Source organism: Penicillium maclennaniae (assembly GCF_028827695.1).
Source record: "Penicillium maclennaniae strain IBT 15551 chromosome Unknown utg000004l:1.0-3007600.0:1.0-3009580.0, whole genome shotgun sequence".
Taxonomy (NCBI): domain Eukaryota; kingdom Fungi; phylum Ascomycota; class Eurotiomycetes; order Eurotiales; family Aspergillaceae; genus Penicillium; species Penicillium maclennaniae.
Genome location: NW_026623216.1, coordinates 594,883 through 616,401, shown reverse-complemented (window position 1 = coordinate 616,401; position 21,519 = coordinate 594,883). Strand labels below are relative to the sequence as shown.

At 50.4% G+C, this 21,519-nt stretch overlaps 8 protein-coding genes across 8 annotated transcripts; 4 read left to right on the top strand and 4 right to left on the bottom strand.

Moving 5' to 3' along the window:
• Nucleotides 1-1,100: 1,100 nt before the first annotated feature.
• N7477_004415 (uncharacterized protein) lies at nt 1,101-2,413 on the top strand (the record flags this gene model as incomplete). Its single annotated transcript, XM_056966078.1, has 2 exons — nt 1,101-1,861; nt 1,912-2,413. 2 exons carry the CDS (start codon nt 1,101-1,103, stop codon nt 2,411-2,413), a joined length of 1,263 nt encoding a protein of 420 aa, XP_056822859.1.
• Nucleotides 2,414-2,975: 562 nt separating this feature from the next.
• On the bottom strand, nt 2,976-4,090 carry N7477_004414 (NAD(P)-dependent alcohol dehydrogenase; the record flags this gene model as incomplete). Its single annotated transcript, XM_056966077.1, has 2 exons — nt 2,976-3,911; nt 3,965-4,090. Coding segments are annotated over 2 exons (1,062 nt in total), but the record flags the coding sequence as incomplete, so codon positions are not given.
• A 546-nt stretch (nt 4,091-4,636) lies between these two features.
• On the bottom strand, nt 4,637-5,926 carry N7477_004413 (O-methyltransferase; the record flags this gene model as incomplete). The annotated part of the gene is given in 3 exon segments (XM_056966076.1): nt 4,637-5,026; nt 5,037-5,663; nt 5,765-5,926. The coding sequence occupies 3 exon segments, from the start codon at nt 5,924-5,926 to the stop codon at nt 4,637-4,639; spliced, it is 1,179 nt and encodes a 392-aa protein (XP_056822857.1).
• Nucleotides 5,927-8,484: 2,558 nt separating this feature from the next.
• N7477_004412 (Male sterility NAD-binding) lies at nt 8,485-12,305 on the top strand (the record flags this gene model as incomplete). The annotated part of the gene is made up of 2 exons (XM_056966075.1): nt 8,485-9,531; nt 9,588-12,305. The coding sequence occupies 2 exons, from the start codon at nt 8,485-8,487 to the stop codon at nt 12,303-12,305; spliced, it is 3,765 nt and encodes a 1,254-aa protein (XP_056822856.1).
• A 113-nt stretch (nt 12,306-12,418) lies between these two features.
• On the bottom strand, nt 12,419-14,083 carry N7477_004411 (uncharacterized protein; the record flags this gene model as incomplete). Its single annotated transcript, XM_056966074.1, is given in 5 exon segments — nt 12,419-13,041; nt 13,053-13,520; nt 13,578-13,749; nt 13,783-13,801; nt 13,863-14,083. The coding sequence occupies 5 exon segments, from the start codon at nt 14,081-14,083 to the stop codon at nt 12,419-12,421; spliced, it is 1,503 nt and encodes a 500-aa protein (XP_056822855.1).
• A 624-nt stretch (nt 14,084-14,707) lies between these two features.
• On the top strand, nt 14,708-16,082 carry N7477_004410 (NAD(P)/FAD-dependent oxidoreductase; the record flags this gene model as incomplete). The annotated part of the gene is made up of 2 exons (XM_056966073.1): nt 14,708-15,346; nt 15,387-16,082. The coding sequence occupies 2 exons, from the start codon at nt 14,708-14,710 to the stop codon at nt 16,080-16,082; spliced, it is 1,335 nt and encodes a 444-aa protein (XP_056822854.1).
• Nucleotides 16,083-17,455: 1,373 nt separating this feature from the next.
• N7477_004409 (uncharacterized protein) lies at nt 17,456-17,971 on the bottom strand (the record flags this gene model as incomplete). Its single annotated transcript, XM_056966072.1, has 1 exon — nt 17,456-17,971. One exon carries the CDS (start codon nt 17,969-17,971, stop codon nt 17,456-17,458), a length of 516 nt encoding a protein of 171 aa, XP_056822853.1.
• Nucleotides 17,972-20,446: 2,475 nt separating this feature from the next.
• N7477_004408 (class I SAM-dependent methyltransferase) lies at nt 20,447-21,256 on the top strand (the record flags this gene model as incomplete). The annotated part of the gene is made up of 1 exon (XM_056966071.1): nt 20,447-21,256. The coding sequence occupies one exon, from the start codon at nt 20,447-20,449 to the stop codon at nt 21,254-21,256; it is 810 nt and encodes a 269-aa protein (XP_056822852.1).
• Nucleotides 21,257-21,519: the final 263 nt, after the last annotated feature.

Below are 21,519 nucleotides of genomic sequence, written 5' to 3'. Positions count from 1 at the left end.
CCTTCGGGAACAAGGGCGGATGACTCTCCCCACGGCCCTGAACTGCGGCACCGCCATGAATTCAAAATGATCTGACTTCACATGCTTGTTTCCCATCGTCATAGGTAGATCCTCAAGACGGAGAGCTGTAGATGCTTGGATGATATTGACCATACTCTTTTTCGCCTCACTCCCCACGAGACACTTTCAGGGGGACTCTCTTCAATCGACTTTTATCTACGGAATACTCCGTACCGTAACCGCAGGGAGATGAAATTACCCCGGTACCGATCGGTCTGTGGAACCGCAGACTCAGTCGCGAGCGCATGCCGCCCTGTGACGCCTGCGCTGGGCTTACGGAAGAATTCGGACCTTCCCCAAAGCTCCCCTCAGCCGAGGTTCTTTTTTTTTTTGTGCAGTGTGTTCTCGAAGCCTAGGCCACTGGTCACTTGACGGCCCTTTGACAATCTGAGTCAGGGATACTTGGAATTAAGCTACTGTTTCTTGTCGTCCCGACCAGTTGACGTGACATGTGGCCGAAAGTCCGGGGGCTGTGAAAAGATGGAGATGGACATCCCCCGGGTGGCGGCTGAATGGTTTACCGCAGGGGGTTTGTCTACGGGGTTATGAGGTCTGGAGTGCCGAATAGGGGTTCACAGAAACCAACATTGATATCGATGTTGCTGTGTAAGCGTACACCGAACACGATCTTCTCGTTCAAGAAGTCGACGAAGAAGCTCACGATAGATTGCATCATTCTGCATGTGCCTGGGCATAGCGCGCATGTGAAGTGGCTGTCCCGAAGATCGGCTTGGGCTACTGTAAGTACCCGATTTCGGCGTACAATTCCGCTCAGGGCCGGATCATTTAGCTTTGGCTTATCAGATCATGGCGGTTGAGCTGCAGGGATGGCGGGATTGAGTGTGGTGATTGTTGAGTGTATACTGTAGGGTGAACAATTCGCCGCAACGATCTCCAGAGTCATGTCGGAGAACCCCCCGCGCTAGCCCTACCCCTGCCCAAAGTGTCTAAACACCTCCAAGTATTTGAGTGCACGACTTCGACTGTTGAATGACTTCCTCCGGACCACTAAAATAATGTCTACGTGTCTTTGAATAGTCATGGACGAATACACGGTCGCAGTGGCCACAGAGCAGCGAACCTCGCGGTGGCTGGCGGTGTCCAAGCGAGTGTTCTGGTTTATCCTGCACCAGTGGTTACTAATCGGCATCGGAGTTGTCTGCGTTCTGGCCTATTACTTTCCTCAAGTAGCCAAGCATGGAGGAATCATCAGAAGCCAGTACAGTATCTTGTACGGGGTAATTGCCATCATTTTCCTCATCTCGGGCCTCAGCATTCCGCGCCAGAAGCTTTTTAATCAGCTCTTGAACTGGCGACTGCATATCGTGGTGCAAGTAATCTCGTTTCTTTTCATTCCGGCGCTTGTTCTGGCCGTCGTATATCTGATCTTAGCCGGTGACGCGAGGGGGAAAATTGATCGAGCTGTATTGGCGGGCTATATCTTCACCGCGTGTATCCCGACAACCATTGCTTCCAATGTGGTGATGACGAGGGCTGCCGGGGGCGACGATGCGGCGGCATTGGTGGAGGTATTGATTGCCAATATCCTCGGGCCCTTTATCACAGCGGCTTGGACAGTCAGTTTGATTCCCAAAACGCCCGAGTTTGATCAATGGAGATATGGCGGCGGCAATTTGGGCAGCATGTATAAGAATGTGTTCCAGCAACTCGGGTTGAGTTGTTTGCTGCCACTCTTCGTGGGACAGTTGATACGATGGACCTGGCCCGATCGCACGGCGTGGGTGCTGCAGAAGACCAAAATGCCCAAATGGGCCTCTGTCTGCATGTTACTACTGATCTGGTGAGTCTCTTGATCGTAAAACATCAATTGATATTCTAACATTTGCATAGGACCACGTTCTCGTCCTGCTTCGCTACGGGAGCTCTTCAGTCCATGTCCAGTCAAAGCATCATCTTTGTGGTGCTTTTTAACATTGGACTCTATATCTTCCTGACCGCGGTGTGCTTCTTTGCAGCACGGCCTCCGCGATTTCTATCTTCTCGTGGTTGGTCCGAGCGTATCTTCAAGCCTATGGCCCCGGAACAAGCAATTGCTGTTTGCTTTTGTGGTCCCGCGAAAAGTACCGCCCTGGGAATCCCGTTACTATACGCTATGTGGGAGCCACTAGATTTATTCACCAAGGCAAAAACCTCCGTGCCGGTCTTGCTGTACACCACGGAGCAGATTGCCGTGGCTCATTTCTTCGTCCAGATGTTTAAGCGATGGCATGCCCGACTAGCTGATAAGCAGGATGTGGAACAGAGCCATGAGGATGTGACCAACGCCGATATGGCGGAGCCTTTGGCAGAGACTCATGGTATTCAAGACGAACATGGGCGCACAACTGCTTGACGCCCTCAGACTGTGATATGATGACTTATGATTAGCACTACGTGGTTTTACCCCATCACGTTTATCTCGGATTGAATAAGAGCACCTTAATCGGATAACACGAATCTATTAGTAGTCCTTGACAAGCCTTCTGAGAACTTCCAGTCTGCAAAGAGTATGATCTGTGGATCCAGGAATCTGCTTTTAAGCTATTTCTAAACATGGCAAGTCTTCGACCGCGCAAATGGATGACCCTTGGCGAAGCCACGATGCTTGGAGTTGTTACATCAAACTATGCCCCGAGAAGACTCACAGCCTGAGAAGAAAGGGCAATGGACGCGAACACTTCCGAGGTTGGTTCAGTATATCCTTTGTTCTTCAAAATTTCTTCGTAGCATTTCCCAATCTAAATGAGAAAGGGGCCCTATCATCAAAGTCTGGGATAGTGTTCCGTCGCTTATGAGCAACGACTCATCATGAATGAGTACGTGATGCTTAAGAAATTCCGCACAGCTCAACAATCCCTCGACGTCTTCGACCGCGAGTGATACGAGCATGCATAACAGTGTATGATAGACAAAAGCTAGTCCTGGACACCTTGAATCAGGTTCTTGATCCCCTCTCCTCTGGCTGTCTTCTCCCAGGCCGCAGAAGCATCTTCAAATGGCACCGTACTGCTGATCAACTCCTTAACCGAGATTTTACCCGAGCCAACCAGCTCCAGCGCAATTTCATAATCACCCGGAGCATACCGGAAACAAGTCTTTAAGACAACTTCTTTCTCACTCATTGCCAGGATAGGAATGTTTTGTATCGGCTTACCCATCCCAATCTGAACGAAAATGGCGCCAGGGCCGCATGCATGAAGTCCCGTTGCCGCCGACGATTCCACCCCAGTACATTCCAGAACTACATCGACGCCATCCATGATACCCATTTCTTCCTGGAATTTCATTGCGGCTATGTCCGGGGTAGAATGGATATCCGGAACGAATGTAGCGCAATCCACCAACGACTTCGCGAAGTCGAGCTTGGCTTGATTGATATCCGAAACGAAAACAACGCGAGCACCGAATGCTTTCGCTGCCGCAGCAGCCATCAATCCGACCGTGCCAGATCCTAGAACCAGGACACTTTGGCCGGGTCTCAGCTCAGCAAGTCGAACACCATGCACGGCAACGCTCAAAGGCTCAATGAGCACAGCTTCCTGCAAGCTCATAGAGTCAGGTATTTTGTAGACGTAGTCTTCGGGGATTTTGAATAGTCGGCATAACGTCCCGTTCGTAAGAGGGGGATCAGCGGCGAATCTCATATCAGGGCAGATATTGTATCGGCCTTTCTTGCACTGCTTGCATCGCCGACATGGAAACCCGGGCTCAATAGCAACCCGATCACCTGGCTTGACACTTGAAACGGCTGCTCCGATGGTTTCGACGACCCCAGAGGCCTCATGGCCCATGACTAGGGGCATGTCTTCCGAGACTTTGCGGCTGATACCACCATGTCGCCAAAAATGGACCTCACAAGTAACTCAGTCTCGGTTCGACAATATCATGAATGTCAGCAACTCACATCGCTGCCACATACGCCAATATATGCAACACGGACCAAGATATCATGAGGGTCTTCAAGTGAGGGAATAGGCAGGTGCTCGAAGCGAACTTTGCCCGCGCCGAAAAGAACGCAGGACAGATTGGTCTAGAACTGTTAATTTCTTGATTCGAGGATGAAGAAAGGCCTATTTTTCGAGTCTACCTTTTGCGGCATGTTGAGAGATTTAGGGGGTTTGGATTGTGATGGAGTGTAAGAATGAGTTGCAGCAATAAAAAAGTAAGATCCGGCGGGCGATAGCCCCTCACATAACATTCAAACAAGATGAAGTCATGGGTGACTTACAACAGGCTGACTCTTTGTGAACGGGCCTTCATTGTGCAGGGGACCTATCGCTAGGTATGACAGGAACTAGCCGGCATCATGAAACTTCCGGGTACTCTGCTATGTGTCTAGAGCCGTTAATCTGACTGAATGACCCGGAGTACGTAAGTGCCTCAATGGTTAACATGGGGAACATCTTCTGAGTACCATTCAAGGTAGGGGTTGATATTCGTCTTTATCTATGAGGACACAGACGTCTCACCCCGCACGGCTGAGTGAGATCCGAGGCCTTGGTCTATGTATACAATCTAATATGTACACGTCGTACTTCTGAGACAGTTTGTTGAAGGAGCGATGAGGGCGACACTATTATGCAAGTTCAGTCTCGATCAAGCTCCCCGCAACACCTGGGTAGCTATAGATCTTGACCACCTTCAAGCCAGCCTTATCAAAAATAGCCCGCCAATCCGCCTCAGTCCTCTCCCTAACTCCAAAGTGAGCGAGCATCATCAAATCCATACTAGTCGCAGCTAGTGTGGGCTTCTCTTCATGAACGACAATCTCATTGAACAAGACTTTCGAATATCCTTTCTTCAGCGCAGGTGTCAGATTCTCCAGTTTTTTAACTCCATCCTTATCACTCCAGTCGTGCAAGATAGAGTGAAGCGAGTATGCTCGAGCCCCCCCTGATAGGCTGCGGCGTAAAGAAGTCATGGGCTTGTGCCTCGAAGGGTAGGTTCTTGCTACCAGCCAGTACTTCTGTAATGACCGGTTCCCGGTCCTGAAGAATGATCCTGCCTGGTCGAGATTGAAATTCGTTTCCGAACAGTGCCATGTCGTGACCCCGTCCACCACCAACGTCAACAAGCAGGACATCGCTAGCTGAGCTCTCGAATCCGTCAATCAAACGCTCAGCTACTGGATAAAAGTCGTACCAGTTGGGCTTCCCGGCGCGATAGGCGCTCATGAATGAATTGAAATGCTGGAGGTTGGGTGGTGTCGCGACGAGCCATTCAAAGAACGGAAGCTTCGTGGAGTGCGCAGCTTGATAGGGACCATCGGCTCCTCCAGGTGTGGGCGATTGGTATTTATTTTCCTTGAAAAATTGAGGGAAAACGTTGAATGATGGTCGTGCCGCGTCGTGGCAGAAAGAAACACTATGTCGGAAGTTCTCAGCTGCAAGACCGTTGCTCAACGGTGTCGCATGGAATGTATTGTCATGGTATGCGAGGACATTCATCGCCACTAGATGTCTGGCAAGACGCTGCAGAAGAAGGACTTCCATTCCAGTTCTTTGTGCCAACGATTCAGCGTCTAGTCCGCCATCGCTAGCCTTTTGCAAATGTTGGAAAAGCTCGACATCGACGGCCATGCGGATGATTGGAGACTGTGCTGGCTATGATGCTTTTGTATTTGTCCCAATACTGCCAAGGCCCAAGCCAGAAATTCCAATCGAATATAATCATGATCTGGTGATAGAGGGCTAGCGTATCTTACTTCTGCCCAGAAAGTGCGCTGGAGGAACTCGCTAGGAATCTCCAGCGAGGCAATCAGAGCCCGACTGTGCTCAACGAGTGCTTCCCTTGAGCCAGGCTCATCGTTATCGAAAGCACGGTGCGCAGAGGCGAGTTCATTTAGAATTGAAGACGTCGCAGTCATATTGGCGAAGTCTTGAAAATCCGTGGAATTGCGTGAAGAGAAACCAATCGCACTGGCTGAACCACCTCCTTATGAATGGTGTTTCGCCCAAAGTTTGCCTCAAGACTATCATAAATTGGCCCCACGCCCTGATAGACACTACAAATGAGTTCGTGCTTAGAGCCACGATCAGCACAGTTAAATGCGCATGGCTCGCGCAATCACAGAAGTCTCCGAGCAATCAAATGCTTATTCCATCAGAAATGGCGCTCGGCTTAATCAGTGCATGCTCGCTTGGAACATAGTTGAGGTGGGGGCCAAAAGCAAAATCGGGGTGAACACCCCTCTTTGTGGGCCGGATAAAGGGGAAGTAAGATGCACACGGCGGCCTTCTAGGAACACTATATGATAAAAGACTTGATGTTCCGCTCACTAGGAATTGCACATCTAATTGAAGCCCCCGGAAAAATTTGACAATTACGGCTTAGAGTAAAGAGAGTGTCTATGCTTGACCTGCAGGCTATTGAACACTTGATGATAATCTCGATGAATCGACATCTGGCACGGATCCAATACACACCAAGTGACGCAGCCTGCGCCAATAGTTTATTGCCCTTAGTAGATACCCTGGGCCGTGCCGCGGTGGAGCGACCCCAAAGAGGGCATTGTGCGTTGGATCCACCCCTAGGCTCTGGAGAATCCGGCGAGGCATCATCTGCAAGATCTCACAGCTACACATAACACTGTGGTCTGAGGGTATGGACCGAATCAAAATGAGGTGTGGTCCGAAATATCCGAGACTTACTGCGTGCCGAATGCCTTGTTGAGCTCAATCTGATGCTTAAGTCGCTCCTTTGATCACCGTGATTGGTGTCGGGTTCTTCATCCTTGCACCGATTCGGGCGTCTCATATTACCGAAGACGCTTGCGAGGCTCGGCAAAGTGTTTATAGTTAGCCACAAGATCCATGGGCCGTGCACAGATTCAACATAGTATAATCGCGAAGAATCGGGCTTGATTTGTGCGAAGATTGTAGCCTCAAATATACCAGCTGTCAGTCTCGCTTAATAATTGGAGTTTCAAGATAACATATGCGCCTCGCGTTTTCCAAAGGTGTTTCTCCCTATTTACTGCCACCATGTCAGCTCATATCGTCGATGCTTTTCTCCAGCTTGTTGCAGACACTTGGTCCGGAAATATTCATCCACAACCGGCCTCGGGTCTCTCAGACATAGCGAGCTTTGCTATCAGAGCTAGGCTCCAAGAGTCGAAGTGGATTAAGCCAGTAATATGATTGGCCGATTCATCTCTTGTCAGGTGACCGCATCTATCGATGTCTTCCCCAGCTTTAATCCTCTCCAACACGGATAGACTCTCTTTTATTGTATACGCCCATGGAGCACTTTTATTTCATAATTTATTCAAATGGCGTTGACTTTTGAGTCCAAAAAAAGTGCCTGACTAGTCCGGACCAAGTGGAGACTTGGAGAAGTGACGTTCTTGCAGATCGAGTGATTTCGAAGAAATCATCCATACCCCATTGTCATACAATATTATTCTGATTTTAGATCCAAGCTTAAGCCATTGATCTCATTAGCTAGTCGCTTCGGGGTGATGAGAGAATGAATGGTCAATGATCGATGAACGTGCGCCACGTGGATCACGTGTTCGCCACGGCCAGGGCAGCTCAAACTTTGTATCAACCTAGACTTTGCTTTTATTCTAATCAATACGTTGGAATGACGGAGCTAAGGTTAGTTTCTAGAAACATGGAAAGGAAAGAGAATAAAACGGAAGCAATTTGCTCAAAGGAGACAAGCCCAGAACAATCGCGGGGTAGTTTCACTGGGCACAGCCAGGGAACATCCACATAAGCATGCAGCACGAGATCTCAAACCCTAGCTATGCAAAGAGCCATTGGTATCCAAAGAACACGGTTAAAAGATGATGAAATTAGTCACCAGGAACCAACACTAGAAAGTGTTGGGGAAGGGGGCTTTCACATGCAAAATCCCATATAGTGGGGGCGGATCCACAACTGGAGAAAAAGATGGAGCTGTCCCTCTGCTTCTCTGAAGCACTTCTAGGGAAGCAATTACTCTATGGAGGGGTAGTTTCCTGGGAAAGGTCATAACTATGCACACGAAGATTTAAGCAGAGTAGCGCCCGCCACTCAGGAACTATATAAGCAGCGATCAGGAGGGGGATCTGATGTGACTGGCCTCGAATCGATGCATGGCATCTTAGCGGATGCGGGATTGATTGGTCCCGATAAGGACCTTGACCTCTCTGAGGTTCCAAAGATTCTCCTGCTAAACGAGAAGGAGTCTAGCCTGGTGTTCCGTACCCATACGAGCTTGCCATCATATTCGCTCTCAACAAACTAGCCTAGAAAATCAAGAAATATGGCATGTGGCCATTTTCCGGTTTACATATTTCTCCCATCGCGTCATCCGCCTTTATTATTGCATCAGAACTCACCTCTTAACACCCTTGCGGCTGTACGAATCCGTGCACCAGACCTTATCTAGCTATTCGAGAACCGAGCACGATCGACTTTCGTTCGGAGATTCTCGAAAATGACCATCATCGATACCAGGCTGGACCTGCCATCGCTATTCAAGAAGCAGGTCCTGGCGACCCCCGATGCTCTGGCTTTGGAGGATGAGAAATCTACATATACCTATGCCGAGCTTGACAAGGAAGTCGAGGCTCTGTCCATTCGGCTGCGGCTTCGCGGGGTTGGCCGAGACACTTTGGTTGGAGTGCTCTTGCCTCGGAGTGCGCACTACGTGATTGCGTGCCTGGCAGCTCTTCGTGCGGGAGGTGCCTTTTTGGTCCTGGAGCTTGCCTATCCCCCGCAACTCCTCGCTGATGTCATTGAGGATGCGAAGCCCGCTGTCGTGATCACCCACCAAGCAGAGGCTGGCAAAGTGCAGTCCGATTGCCCTGTCATTTCCCTGGACCTGGCGACCCCCGAAGAAAACTACGATCCCTCAGAGTTGCCCCCGTTGCCGGCGGAGGACGATTTGGACCGATTGGCATTTGTCTCCTACTCTTCGGGTACAACCGGTAAGCCCAAGGGAATCGCGAACCCCCAGAGAGCCCCGGTACTTTCATACAACCTGAGATTTGCAGTACAAGATTTGCAGCCTGGAGATCGGGTGGCTTGCAATGTCTTCTTCATCTGGGAGATGCTGCGCCCCCTGTTCAGAGGTGCCACAGTGGTTTGCGTCCCCGACGAAGTTAGCTACGACCCCGCCGCGCTAGTCGATTTGCTTGAAGCCAAGAAGATCACCGAAACCCTCATGACCCCCACCCTCCTGGCCACCGTACTTGCACGCTACCCTCGAATTGCGACTCGTCTGCCAGATCTACGAACTCTTTGGCTCAATGGCGAAGTGGTGACCGCCGATCTGGCTCGCCGCGGTATCGGCACTTTGCCCGACACCCGCTTCCTCAACTGCTACAGTGCATGCGAAACACATGAAATTGCATGCGGTGATATCCGCGATCTGATTGATACGGAGTCCAATTACTGTGCGGTTGGTCCGCCTCTTGTTCAGACGTATATCCTTGACGAGAATGCGGAGGAAGTGGAAGCGGGTACTGCGGGTGAGCTATTTGTCGGAGGGGACCTGCTGGCTCGGGATACCTCAATCTCCCGGAAACAACTGCCAAGGCATTTGTTCCTAACAAATTTGACTCCAGGCCCGGTGCGCTCATGTACAGAACCGGCGATTTGGCACGCAAGTTGGACTCGGGCCATCTCGAGATCACCGGCCGCGTGGGTGCCATGATCAAAATTCGTGGCTATTCGGTGGTCCCAGCCAAGGTGGAAACTGAAATTTACCAGCACTTGGCCGTCAGCCATTGTGCCGTCACTGCTCATGGTGATGGCCTTGATCGTCAGTTGTGCGCCTACGTCGTGGCCGCTGAGAAAGATGCATCTGACACTCGGCCAGTGGTTGAGGTCAATGAGTCTGGACACAGCCCGTCCGCTCGTCGCGTTCTCGAGCCTCATCTCGCTCACTACATGATTCCATCCATGTGGGTTGTTATGAAGGAACTGCCCACTCATGAGGTCTCTGGCAAGGTTGATCTCAAGAGTCTTACTCCCCCTCGCACCCCAAGCCCCATGGGTGATCGCGTGGCGGAGAAGGACCCGATTGGTATCGACGATATCGCGACCATCTGGGCATCTGTCTTGAAGATTACCAAGTCTAACCTGAAGCCCGAGGACAACTTCTTCGATCTTGGCGGACACTCTTTGTCGTTGGCAGACCTTGCAGGCCGGCTGTCTCGTCACTTCGGCTTCCGTGTCGCTATTCCTCGACTCGCAGCGAATGTTACCCTCGCTGGTCATTTGGAGACTGTGCGTGCGATCCGAGATGGCCACACTGCTGCCGTGCAAGCAGATCTTCCCGCTGTTTTGCTCGCCGATGCCACCCTTGACGAGGAGATCAAGCCTCCCGCGAATGCATCACTCAAGTCGATTGCCTCGGCTGATACGGTGTTTTTGACCGGTGTGACTGGTTTCCTGGGTGCTTTCCTGCTCAGTGATTTGCTGGAAAACACTTCGGCCAAAATCATCTGTATGGTTCGTTTCAAGGACCCCGAAATGGACGACCAGGCTGGAGGTGTGGCTCGTATTCGCCGTAACCTTCTCGACTTTGGTCTCTGGCGAGACTCAATCATGGAGCGCGTCGAGGTTCTTCCTGGTAATCTGTCGAGACCCCACTTCGGTTTGTCGCCTGAGGCATACGACGAACTCGCTTGTCGCGTCCAAGTCATCGTCCACGCCGGAGCTACTGTCAACCTTGTTTACCCCTACGCAGCGCTGCGTGCTGCCAATGTTGGAGGGACTCGCGAGATCCTTCGGCTTGCAGCCAAGAACGGTGCGACCGTCCAATATGTTTCCACAAACGGTGTCTTGCCTCCCTCTGGAGAGAAGGGCTGGCCTGAAAGCACCATCATTGATATTGAGGATGTCCCTACCAAGCTTGCCGATGGTTACGGTCAAACCAAGTGGGTAGCCGAGCAGCTTGTTCTCAAGGCTGGTGAGCGTGGATTGCCGGTCAAGATCCATCGCTGTGGCACTATCAGTGGCCATAGTCTCACTGGCTCAGCCAATGCGTGGGATCTGTTGACTGCGTTGATCGTCGAGTCTATCAGGCTCGGCTATGCTCCTGAGGTCGAAGGCTGGAGAGCAGAGATGACTCCTGTCGACTTTGTGAGCAAGAGCATCATCCACCTGGCCACACAAACCCAGACAAATCAAACGATGTTCCACCTGGGAGACCCCGATCCGGTAAACATTCGATCCGTTTTCGAGAACCTGACCACGCTTGGATATCCCACCAAGCCTCTCCCCTGGGACGAGTGGGTAGCTCTCTGGTCCGAGAAGCGAGGCCTCGCCAAGGGTGGAGATGGTTCATTCACTGTCGACATTCTTCGCAGTGGCATGCCGACTGTGGAGTTCCTACGTGGCATTGTCGTCCTCGACAACGCCTTGACGAGACCCTTCCGATCGGCAGTCGAGCGACCCAAGGTGGATGCGCTGCTGCTAGAAACATACACTCGCCACTGGTTCGCTCGAGGTTGGCTTCCCCGAGCACCCATTCGTCAGCAAGCTCTTGCTTCCAAGCCCACTGTTCGAGGGCCTCTGAGCGGAAAGGTCGCTGTCGTAACTGGCGCATCCTCAGGTATTGGCGCAGCTGTCGCCTCTGCCCTGGCGAAGGCAGGATGTGCTGTTGCTTTGGGTGCTCGCCGCCTAGACGCTTTGGAATCTGTCAAGCGCCAGGTTGATGTCCACGGTGTCAAGTGCGTTATTCGATCCACTGATGTCACTAGCAAGACCCAGACCGAAGAGCTTGTCAAGGCAGCTAGCGAAGAGCTTGGCCCCGTGGACATTCTCGTCTCATGCGCTGGTGTGATGTACTTTGAGATGATGAAGAACACCAACTTCGACGAGTGGGAACGCACTGTCGATGTCAACTGCAAGGGTCTCTTGAATGCCCTCGGGACCACCGTGCCCGGCATGCTTGAGCGTGGCAGCGGTCACATCGTGGCTATTTCCTCGGATGCTGGGCGCAAGGTCTTCCCCGGCCTGGGTGTCTACTCAGCCAGTAAGTTTTTTGTGGAGGCTACACTCCAGGCACTGCGACTTGAGACCGCCGGTGCTGGCTTGCGCGTAACTGCCATCCAGCCTGGTAACACAGCCACTCCATTGTTGAACATGTCCACGGATACAGAAGCTGTGAAGAAGTTCGGAGAGCCCTCTGGCGCCAGAATTCTCGAGCCGTCTGATGTTGCGAATTCAATTGTTCACGCTCTTTGCCAACCAGAGTATGTCTCTGTCAATGAGATCCTGGTTGAGCCTCGCGATGAACCTATTTGATGTCCCCTACTTTGAATGATATCTAGTGTCTGAAATCCCTAGATAGAACTCTAGCTTATTTCACCATTTGCTTTCAAAAGACCCATTTCTTCATCTTCACCACCTCTTAAGGCTTATACCTCATTCACAGCATGTGACTGGATCGTCTTGCGATCGTAACCAGACGGCCCGGCCTTTCCACCCGAATTCTCATCCTCCAATGCAGTAAAAACAGTATCTTTTCCCCCAACGTCCTGACCATCTATCGCCGCCAAAAATTCTTCCCGCTTCGGCAGTAGATACCTCACATCAATATACCTCAAGATACACGTCATGATGATAACGAGAACCAACAGAGCCGACGCAGACTGCCATCCATATTTGTAATACGGCGCCTGAGTAGCAGGCCACACAAGGACTTGCGACCAGGCCGAGATAGCATAGTACCCAGCAACCGAAACACCAACAACCAGCGAGCGTGCCTCTGGATCCTGAGGAATCAGGTCAGAAAGCCACGCGAAGATCAGAGGTGCTGTCCCGAGACAAATGTAGGAGATGAAGTAAGACGCATAAGCAGCAGACAGAGCCACCGTATCAGGATGTGAAGTCCAAATGCTCATGATAATGCACGGAATGATCCCAATAACAGCCTGGAGCACAATGAGCGTCCATCGCGTTCGTAAGTAATCAGACAAAAGAGCCCAGATCCACACGAATACCACGTTTATCGCCGACCCCCCATCGGAATCGCGTTGACCTCGGACGTACTCCATCTCTTGCTTCCATCGGGATTCTTAAGCGATTTCAAGAACAGTGAGAAATAAACATATCCATATGTTCCTAGAACAGTAGCTGCGTAAAGTGTGGCTATGAAGTAGACGACCCACCCAGAGAATGTTCTCTTCGCACTGGCCCACGTAATACGCTTCGGTTCAGCGCGACCATTACGAGCGAGACGCTCCAAGGACAGTTCATCGTGGTTCTTCTTGAACCAGAATGCGCGCGGGTTGGGATTGTTGGGGATGTCGGGGATCATGAAGAAGCCTGCAAATCCCCAGACGACGGTGATTATGGCGTTGATTACGAATAACCAGCGCCATCCTGCAAGACCACCGGCGCCGTCCATGGTGCTCGAGATGGAGGCTTGCATGAAGCCGGAGAATAACGTGCCCATCCCTTGACAAGAGTGGTAGAAGCCCATGCGTTTGGCTAGTTCGGTTGGAGTGTACCAGTACACTAGCAGATGTTTAGTTCCTGGCTTGTCATAATGATGGGATGTGATGGTCTACTCACTGAGTAAAGTCATGAATCCAGGCCATGCTGAGCTTTCGCATAGACCGAGGAACACGCGCAAGACGTATACTTGCTTTGCGCTGGTGGTCATGGCCATGAGCCCGGTCATTAGACCCCAGGTCAATTCTAGACCGGGAAGCCAATAGCTCGGACGGACGTAGGTCATGATGATCTGTGAGGGGATCAGCATAATGCAGTATGCGACATTGAAATAAGTCGTGAATCTAGATAGCATCTGAGAGTCAGCAGATATCAATAGGTGCGTGCATTGATTCGCGATCTCACAGGTTCAACTCGTCACCGTAAAGATGAAGATCCTCCTGCATCCCCGAGACGTAGGCATTATTAATGTTTTGCTGATCCAGATACTTGATGATCTGAGACAGGCAACCGAATGTCAAGAAGAAAGTGTCAAGTCGTCGCACGAGCGCTTTCTCCTCGGGGGATCTCTCAAAGGTAGGCGCCGACTCCGGCGCAGTGCGGCGGAACATGTCGTAGTTCCCCATAGTGGACGGATGAGAAAGTAAAGGGGTTTCACACGATACTTCTGAGGCCATTTTCATGATTTATCTCATTGTAAAACCAACGCCGTGATCAGTCGCCGCGCCGATCGAGGGGTATCAAGCCGATAAGCTTGTCCGACCAATAGTCACTGTCCTTGGGAGGTTATAGCAACCTCAGAATGATTCCGGGCTCTGCAAATTTGATCCTAGAATGGGGTGAACCCCGCCCTAGCTGCTATTCCTTTGGCTTTGAATGACATATGGTGAAGGTCAGAGCGAGGGATGCCGAGCGCTGAGTCCCCGTTTCTGGGCACAGGGCGTGTGGCGCGTGCGCTAGGGGCTGCCGAATATCATTTTTGGTATCTCTAGGCGCTTCTGGTCGGCTGAAAGATTGCCTATTCAGTGTTTGTCTTCGACAAACTTATGATAGCAATGTTATGTGCTTTCGAGATATAAGAACCTGTGCAGTGGTGTACGAGATAAGCAGTCTTTCCCCGCACTGAGTCACTGTGGATGAATCCCGTTCCAAGTCGTTGACTCCAAATTCATCCATATTTAAACACCCGACCATTTCTGTTTTATCTCGCACATTGGCGTCATTTCTCTTCTTAGTTCTCTCTTCTGAACATGTCGCCCGATGTCGGCTCAAGCAGAAGCCTGCCGAATGCAACCCCTTGTCTTAGCTATTGGCAACGAACGACTCGGGGATTTCCCTATCTCTTTGAACATCAGTTCAACCCCGTACCCGTGACGTCCAAATATGTCATTATCGGTTCGGGAATCGCTGGTGGACTAACGGCATTCTCGCTTCTGGAAGCGGGTGTGAAAGCAGAAGACCTCATCATTCTTGAGGCGCGCGAGGCAGCCAGTGGGGCGAGTTCTCGGAATGCAGGTCATGTTCGACCTGACGCCTTTCGAGGGTTCAATGCTTATGCGAAAGTTCACGGGCCGGAACAGGCTCTCAAAGTTATCGCCAACGAGCGTCTTGTACTAGAAAAGGTCGACGAATTTGTCAAGAAACACAATGTGCAGTGCGACTTCAATCTTACAACCACATTCGACGTCTGCATGACCGAGGAATTCGCAAAGTACGAAGCAGAGAGTCTCACCGCGTATGAGCTTGCAGGAGGTGATATTTCGCACATTAAAGTCTACAAAGGCAAAGAAGCCCAAGATAAGACGAGGATCTCAGGAGCAGTAGCTGCTTACGAATGGCCCGCTGGCTCCAGCCATCCCGCTAAACTGGCACAGTTTCTGCTCCAAGCCGTGATCGAACAGGGAGCAAAATTATTCACCAATTGTCAAGCCAAAGAAATCAAACGCAACGGCGAAAAAGTGGGATATTATGACGTCCAAGGGCGTTGTAACGGCAGAGAAAATCATCCACTGCACGAATGCCCACGCTGCCCAGCTTCTTCCGTATTTGGAGCCTTATTTGCGACCAAACCGTGCCCAAGCACACACATTGGTTCCGACGCCAGCTTTTGCATCGAGAAATGCTCTGCAAAGCACATTTTCTTTGCGCTATAGTCTTCACCACTTTTACTCGCTGATCCAGCGTCAAGGAGACGGAACCCTTGTTCTGGGTGTATCACGATCTAATCCGACCCTTAGTGCTGAGACATTAGCTGGCCGATTCAGCACCGATGATTCCCACTACAATGATGAAATGGTGGATGATGCGCTTCGCAGTCTCGATAATTTCTTCCCAGAGTTCCATCTTACACAAGCTCGACATGGGGAGGGTCTGCAGGACGCTTGGACGGGTATTATTGCCATGACTACGGACTCTGTGCCGTTTGTTGGTGATCTGGGTCAGGGGCAGTATATTTGTGCTGGGTTCAATGGGCATGGCATGGCGAGGATATTTACTTGTGCGCCTGGTGTTGCCAAGCTTGTGCTTGGTGGACATTGGAGTGAGACTGGCTTGCCTGAATGCTTTGAGCTTAATCAGGAGAGGCTTGCGCGGATGTCAAATGGGGAACTACCATCAATATGGTGACACATGAAATGCTTAGCAGCTGTAATTGATTGATGTGTTTTGTAAAGGCAGTCAATATACTCAATGAAGCTAGTGACTAGACGGAGCCCACTCCCGATGAAGCATTTATGGCTTCCACTGAAAATGGTACTCATGGACTCATGACTCACAACTATCAAATGAATCGCATACACATTCGCATGCCATATCCACAAGTGGGGGCTGCCCCCGCATTTAACCACAACTTATCGGCTCCAACACCCGTACGCAACAGGGGTGGGGGGGGGATTCGACAAGCTGGTGTGTTGACGGCTGCTGCCATGGTTGCACTGAAGGAAGCGTGGCCGGCTATGAAGGAAAACATATGCTAAATATAAGAGACTCGAGGAGGACCTAAAGGGAATGGGAGTTGTCCCGCAAATTCCGGCGAACACGAACTTTTTCTTCATTGATGCCGAGAAGTCCAATATCGATGTGGGAATCCTGCTTCAGCAATGCCAGAAGTGCAATATTCAGCTGAAAAAATGAGAAAGATTCATGCATCATCAAGTCAGCAACGAGGCAATTGAGAATCTCAAATCTGCTATCGCTGAGGCGGGGGCCTTGAACCAACAACCTACCGCCCAGACATATTTCCAAACAGAAGTCCGCTGGGTACGGGTACGGCACATCTTTCAGAATAAACGAGTATATTTAAAAAGGGTCCGGAATGTCAAGTCTATATTTTTTTATTCAAATTATGTCTGACTCTATTTAGTTTAGTATCCGTTAGTCAATGCATCATGCAGCGAGAATACAAACTTGACCCTGTACCCGTCCTCGAGTATGATGAAAGGCCAGATGTCCCATGCTGAAACAAGACGCTGTGACTCCAATTCATTTGACATCATTTCCGTCAGACATGTTGCTGACTACATTGCTCAAGAAATGGTTCCATGGTAAGTAACATCCTCCAATCTAATCGTGAGCCCTCAGTGAAGGGCATAATTTAGCGAGACCTGGATGGGCTTGGTAAGGCTTGGCTCGGGTGGAGCCTTCACTTGCCACTCGGCAACCACGGAAACGAGGAACTACCCGTCACAGCCGACTCTAAGTTTACTTGACCATGGTAGAAGATTATCTTACAAAGATGGTCAGAGAAGTGGTCCAAAATGAGATGTTCAAAGAGAGTCAAACAATCTATGTTCGTGTCTATGATGTTGTCTATAATGATGATGTCTATGTAAAAAAAAAAATCAAACAGGCATATGATCCGTGCATATCCAGTATGCGACCACGGGATGAAGTATGTGCAATCACCAATGCTTTTTCAATTCTTGACAGATGAAATGATCCAAACACCAGCGCCCAGGACATAATAACGAGAAAGCAAGAATAGGAAAGAACGAAAGTGCTTAGCCTAGAGTGACGACGTAGGTAGCGCTAGTCGAGCAGGAAAGGGTGTTGACATCGTCAGGGTGCTGGTATGAATCGGCACAGTTGGCATTGCCGGGGGCACAGGTGGCAGTGGTGCAGCTGGAGTCACTGGGGACGACCGAGAAGCCGCTGGTGACGAAGTCGGAAGAGCTATCCATGTTAATGGAAGACAAGTCCCAGTAGAGAGTGTCGGAGTTGACGGTGTACTCGAACTGGAGAACACTGTCGGTGTCGCTCGTGGTAGTCGACAGCTTGATGGAGATGCCACCACCGTCGGGGTTGGTCTGCCACTCCTCGCTGTAGGTGCCACCGCCATTGCTGAGGGTCTTCATCTCGCCAGGGTTGGCGGAAGTGGTCCACATGTAGACATCAGAGCCCATGTTGTTGACGAACTGAACGCTGCCGGAGCCGGAGCTGGTGTCACGGGCACGGTGAGGCAGAGCAGCGGCAGTAGCGGCAAGAAGGCCGGTGAAGAAGACGTTGGAGAAGATCATCTTGAATGTGGTAGTCGTGTTGACTTTTTGTCAAAAGACAGTAAAAAGTTTGATAGTAAAAAAGAAGGGTCTTTGTGTATCAAGACAGGACAAGAGATTGTCAAGAGAGAGTGTGGATCTGAAAGAGAGTGATCAGATCGTAACAAGAGAAAGACAAAAAGATAGTAGAGTCGAAAAGACTGTAATGATTGTTGGGAAGGAAGGACATCGTAGGGTGTCGAGCTGAGCTATTTATCCTTTCTGATGAAGGCCGGAGTTGTGGCGGATTTGGTCCCTGTACCTCGTCCACCACCTTCTCTCCATCGGAGAACTCTGATTTGGGACAAAACGTTCGATGACTATCTGGGGTTCTCCAATGATCTAGAAGTTTGTGGAGCCGCTTCACATCCGACGGTCTCGAACGTCTTTCGCCATCGCCGGATATGGAAGGCTTCCCAGGCCTCTTTAACTTTTGAAATCTTCCATCCTTCCATAACATATGAATGGTACAGCTTCTTGTTCGCTCGGGACCTGGAGGGACAGGACCGTTTAGGAGAAACTGACATCAGAGGGTTGGTTTCCTGGTTGCATTCTCCTGGTTCGACGCGTAGGATTTCACCCTCACCCGCCACACAACAGGCGTCAAACTTTGAGTCCCTGAAAGGGCTTGCAGGCACCTAGGAACTGAACCAAATCTGTCTCATACAAGGAACCGAAGGAGCCCGAAAAATCTGGAAACTTGTTAGTGAGCGGAAGAATCACCCTACGCGAGACGTATCCGAGCCCAGTTGCCCTGAAGTCGGTCGCCACGCGAGATTCTCGTGGTATAGCCATTCCAGAGTTTGAGTCCGCGTGGCACATCGAACTAACTAGAATCAGGGTCACTAAGCATGATTGTATAGATGCATGCCGTGCTGACGCAGTGGGGCTACCCCATAGATCTGCTTTATCGGTGATCTACAAGATGCTGGTGGGGTTAAGGGATTGTCAAATGTGCCTTTGGACTAGAATTTCAGAAGTTCAAAAAATGAGGAAAGTGCTTAGTGGGTCACCTCCCACTCTACACTAGCACAAAAATCACACGGCAACATTACTTCTTCGGAAAAGAAGGTTGCCTGTCCGAGGTCTGGGTCCGTCGTCAGAGGCCCAGACAACCCATCTTTGGCCCCATTCCTACCCACTTGGGACCCTGGAAAATCCTTTGGTCTAGACCCTTATCCCAACCAAAGTATTGGCATATCGTTGAAATCCTTTGAGAGGCTGCCAAGTAAGAGGCAGGACAACTAACTTTGCATCTAGAAAATGGCTGCCAGGACCAGAAGCCAAAAGGTCTTTGGCTGGTCATGCTCTTAAGTAACAATATCTGTGACATCATATCGACTTTCTCCTCAATCGTGCGTAGTGAATATCTGTGTGCACCCCATAGACCGTAGGGACTAGCCATTCTTCCGACCCCAATTACCCCCCAGAAAAAAAAAAATCTGAATGTACGATATTTTTCTGAGAACGATCTTTGGTTGAGATGCACCTAAAAGTCTGTTCGTTTATTTCGCGGATAATGTATCCACCCAGTTCATGCCTCAGGCCTCAACACACTGTCAAAACTTTGACCACTAGACTAAAAATGCCAATGACACTTTTAGTGCTAGATCCGTCATGTTTTCATGCCGACACACCCCCTCAGGATGCGCCCTATCATAGGGGGTATCCTGCTGTATGCAGGAAAACCTCGGACTTTTTCAACTGTGGTATATTCGGCTCTTCTGAGGGCAATAGTCTTTTTCTGTCTTTCGCCTAGGGAAAATCTGTCCGGATCTTCTCTGCCGGGCCCCTAGGGACTAAACGAGACTGACTATACGGGTATTCGCGGGTAAGGATAGCGTATGGCTCACTTGCACCCAACCATTTCATATTTTAATGCTCCTCTTGTGGCTCGAACCTCTGACCACAAAGTCCAGGATAAATGCGAACCGGGCTCATGACTGTCGGAATGAAATGTATGCAACCAATCAATGATGCCTAAAGCTCTGTTCTTGTATTACCCCTCATTCTGCCAATTTATAAGGGGATTCTAGATTACATAAGAAATAAACATGAAGGATAATTGTATCTCCGGTCCACCGCGGTATCCGTACTGACACACACAGCTGGGCCGACAACGGAGTCCCCAGATCTACCCAGCTGTTGAAAGTACTGACTCGAAATGAGGATCAGAAGATCTATCCCACTTATTGCTCCCCTCTTTCTCCCCAGTCAGTTCGGACACTTGGAAAAGACCAATAAGCAAAGAGCATGAAGCATCTACCGCCAAGCCCCACCAAGTCACTCTCCGATCTCGGCCAACGAACTACACATCTGCAGCACCAGTGAAGGTCCATAAGTTCAAGCAATAGCACAACAAATCTCACAAAGAAAAAAAGCAAAAAGCAATCTCCTATCAGTCGTACTCATAAAGTATACAACTCTACTGCTTAATTATTCATGACCCTTCCCGAAATGGCCAAAGAAACAGCAACCTACACCCACGGCCACCACGCCTCAGTCGTCCGCTCCCACAGCTGGCGCACTGCATCTAACTCAATCGGCTTTCTCCTACCTCACCTGAAACCAAACATGAGGATTCTAGACATCGGCTGCGGCCCGGGAACAATCACCGTCGACGTGGCAGCTCTGATTCCCCAAGGCCACATCACAGGCCTTGAACGCGCCGGGTCAATCCTTACACAGGCACGCGCCCTCGCCAAGGAAAAAGGTCTTACGAATGTCGATTTCGTCGAGGGAGACGCAAATGGTCTATCCTACGAAGATGGCACCTTTGACGTCGTCTTTTGTCATCAGGTTCTACAGCATGTGGGGGATCCCGTGGGCATACTCAAGGAGATGAAGCGCGTCACGAAGACCGGAGGAATTGTTGCAGCGAGGGAGGCTGATTATGGTGTTTTTGTGTGGTATCCTGAATTACCGGCTTTGAAGACTTGGCAGGAGTTGTATGATCGTATCGCGAGGAAGAATGGGGGTGAGCCGAATGCGGGCCGTGTGTTACATACGTGGGCGAAGAGGGCGGGGCTTAGCCCGAAGTGTTCGGCTACGATGTGGTGTTATGCAGATAGAGGGGATACAAAGTGGTGGAGTGAGAGTTGGGTGGAGAGGGCGCTTTATTCTTCCTTTGCGACTACGGCGCTGGAGAATGGGATAGCGAGTCAAGAGGAGTTGCAGGGGGTTTCGGATGCTTGGAAGGAGTGGGGGAACCATGAAGATGCTTGGATTTCTATTCCTAGTATGGAGATCTTATGTTTTAAGGAGTAGTCTTCATTCTTGGGCGAATGGAAATGAGATGCGATGCATAGGTTCGAGGTATCATTATAGTAGATGCAAGTGTAGATGGCGCCGAGTGATGCAAGATGTCGTAGGCGTTATACCTTGACATAGGTGGGGAGAAGGTCGGAAGAGATGGGGGTGGGTGGGTCGGAGAAAATGACGGCTGGATCTTATGTACGTCGCGTCGTGTTCCAAAATGGCCAAAATCATTTACTCAAATAAAACCAGAAAAGGGTATACAAACCTTTCGA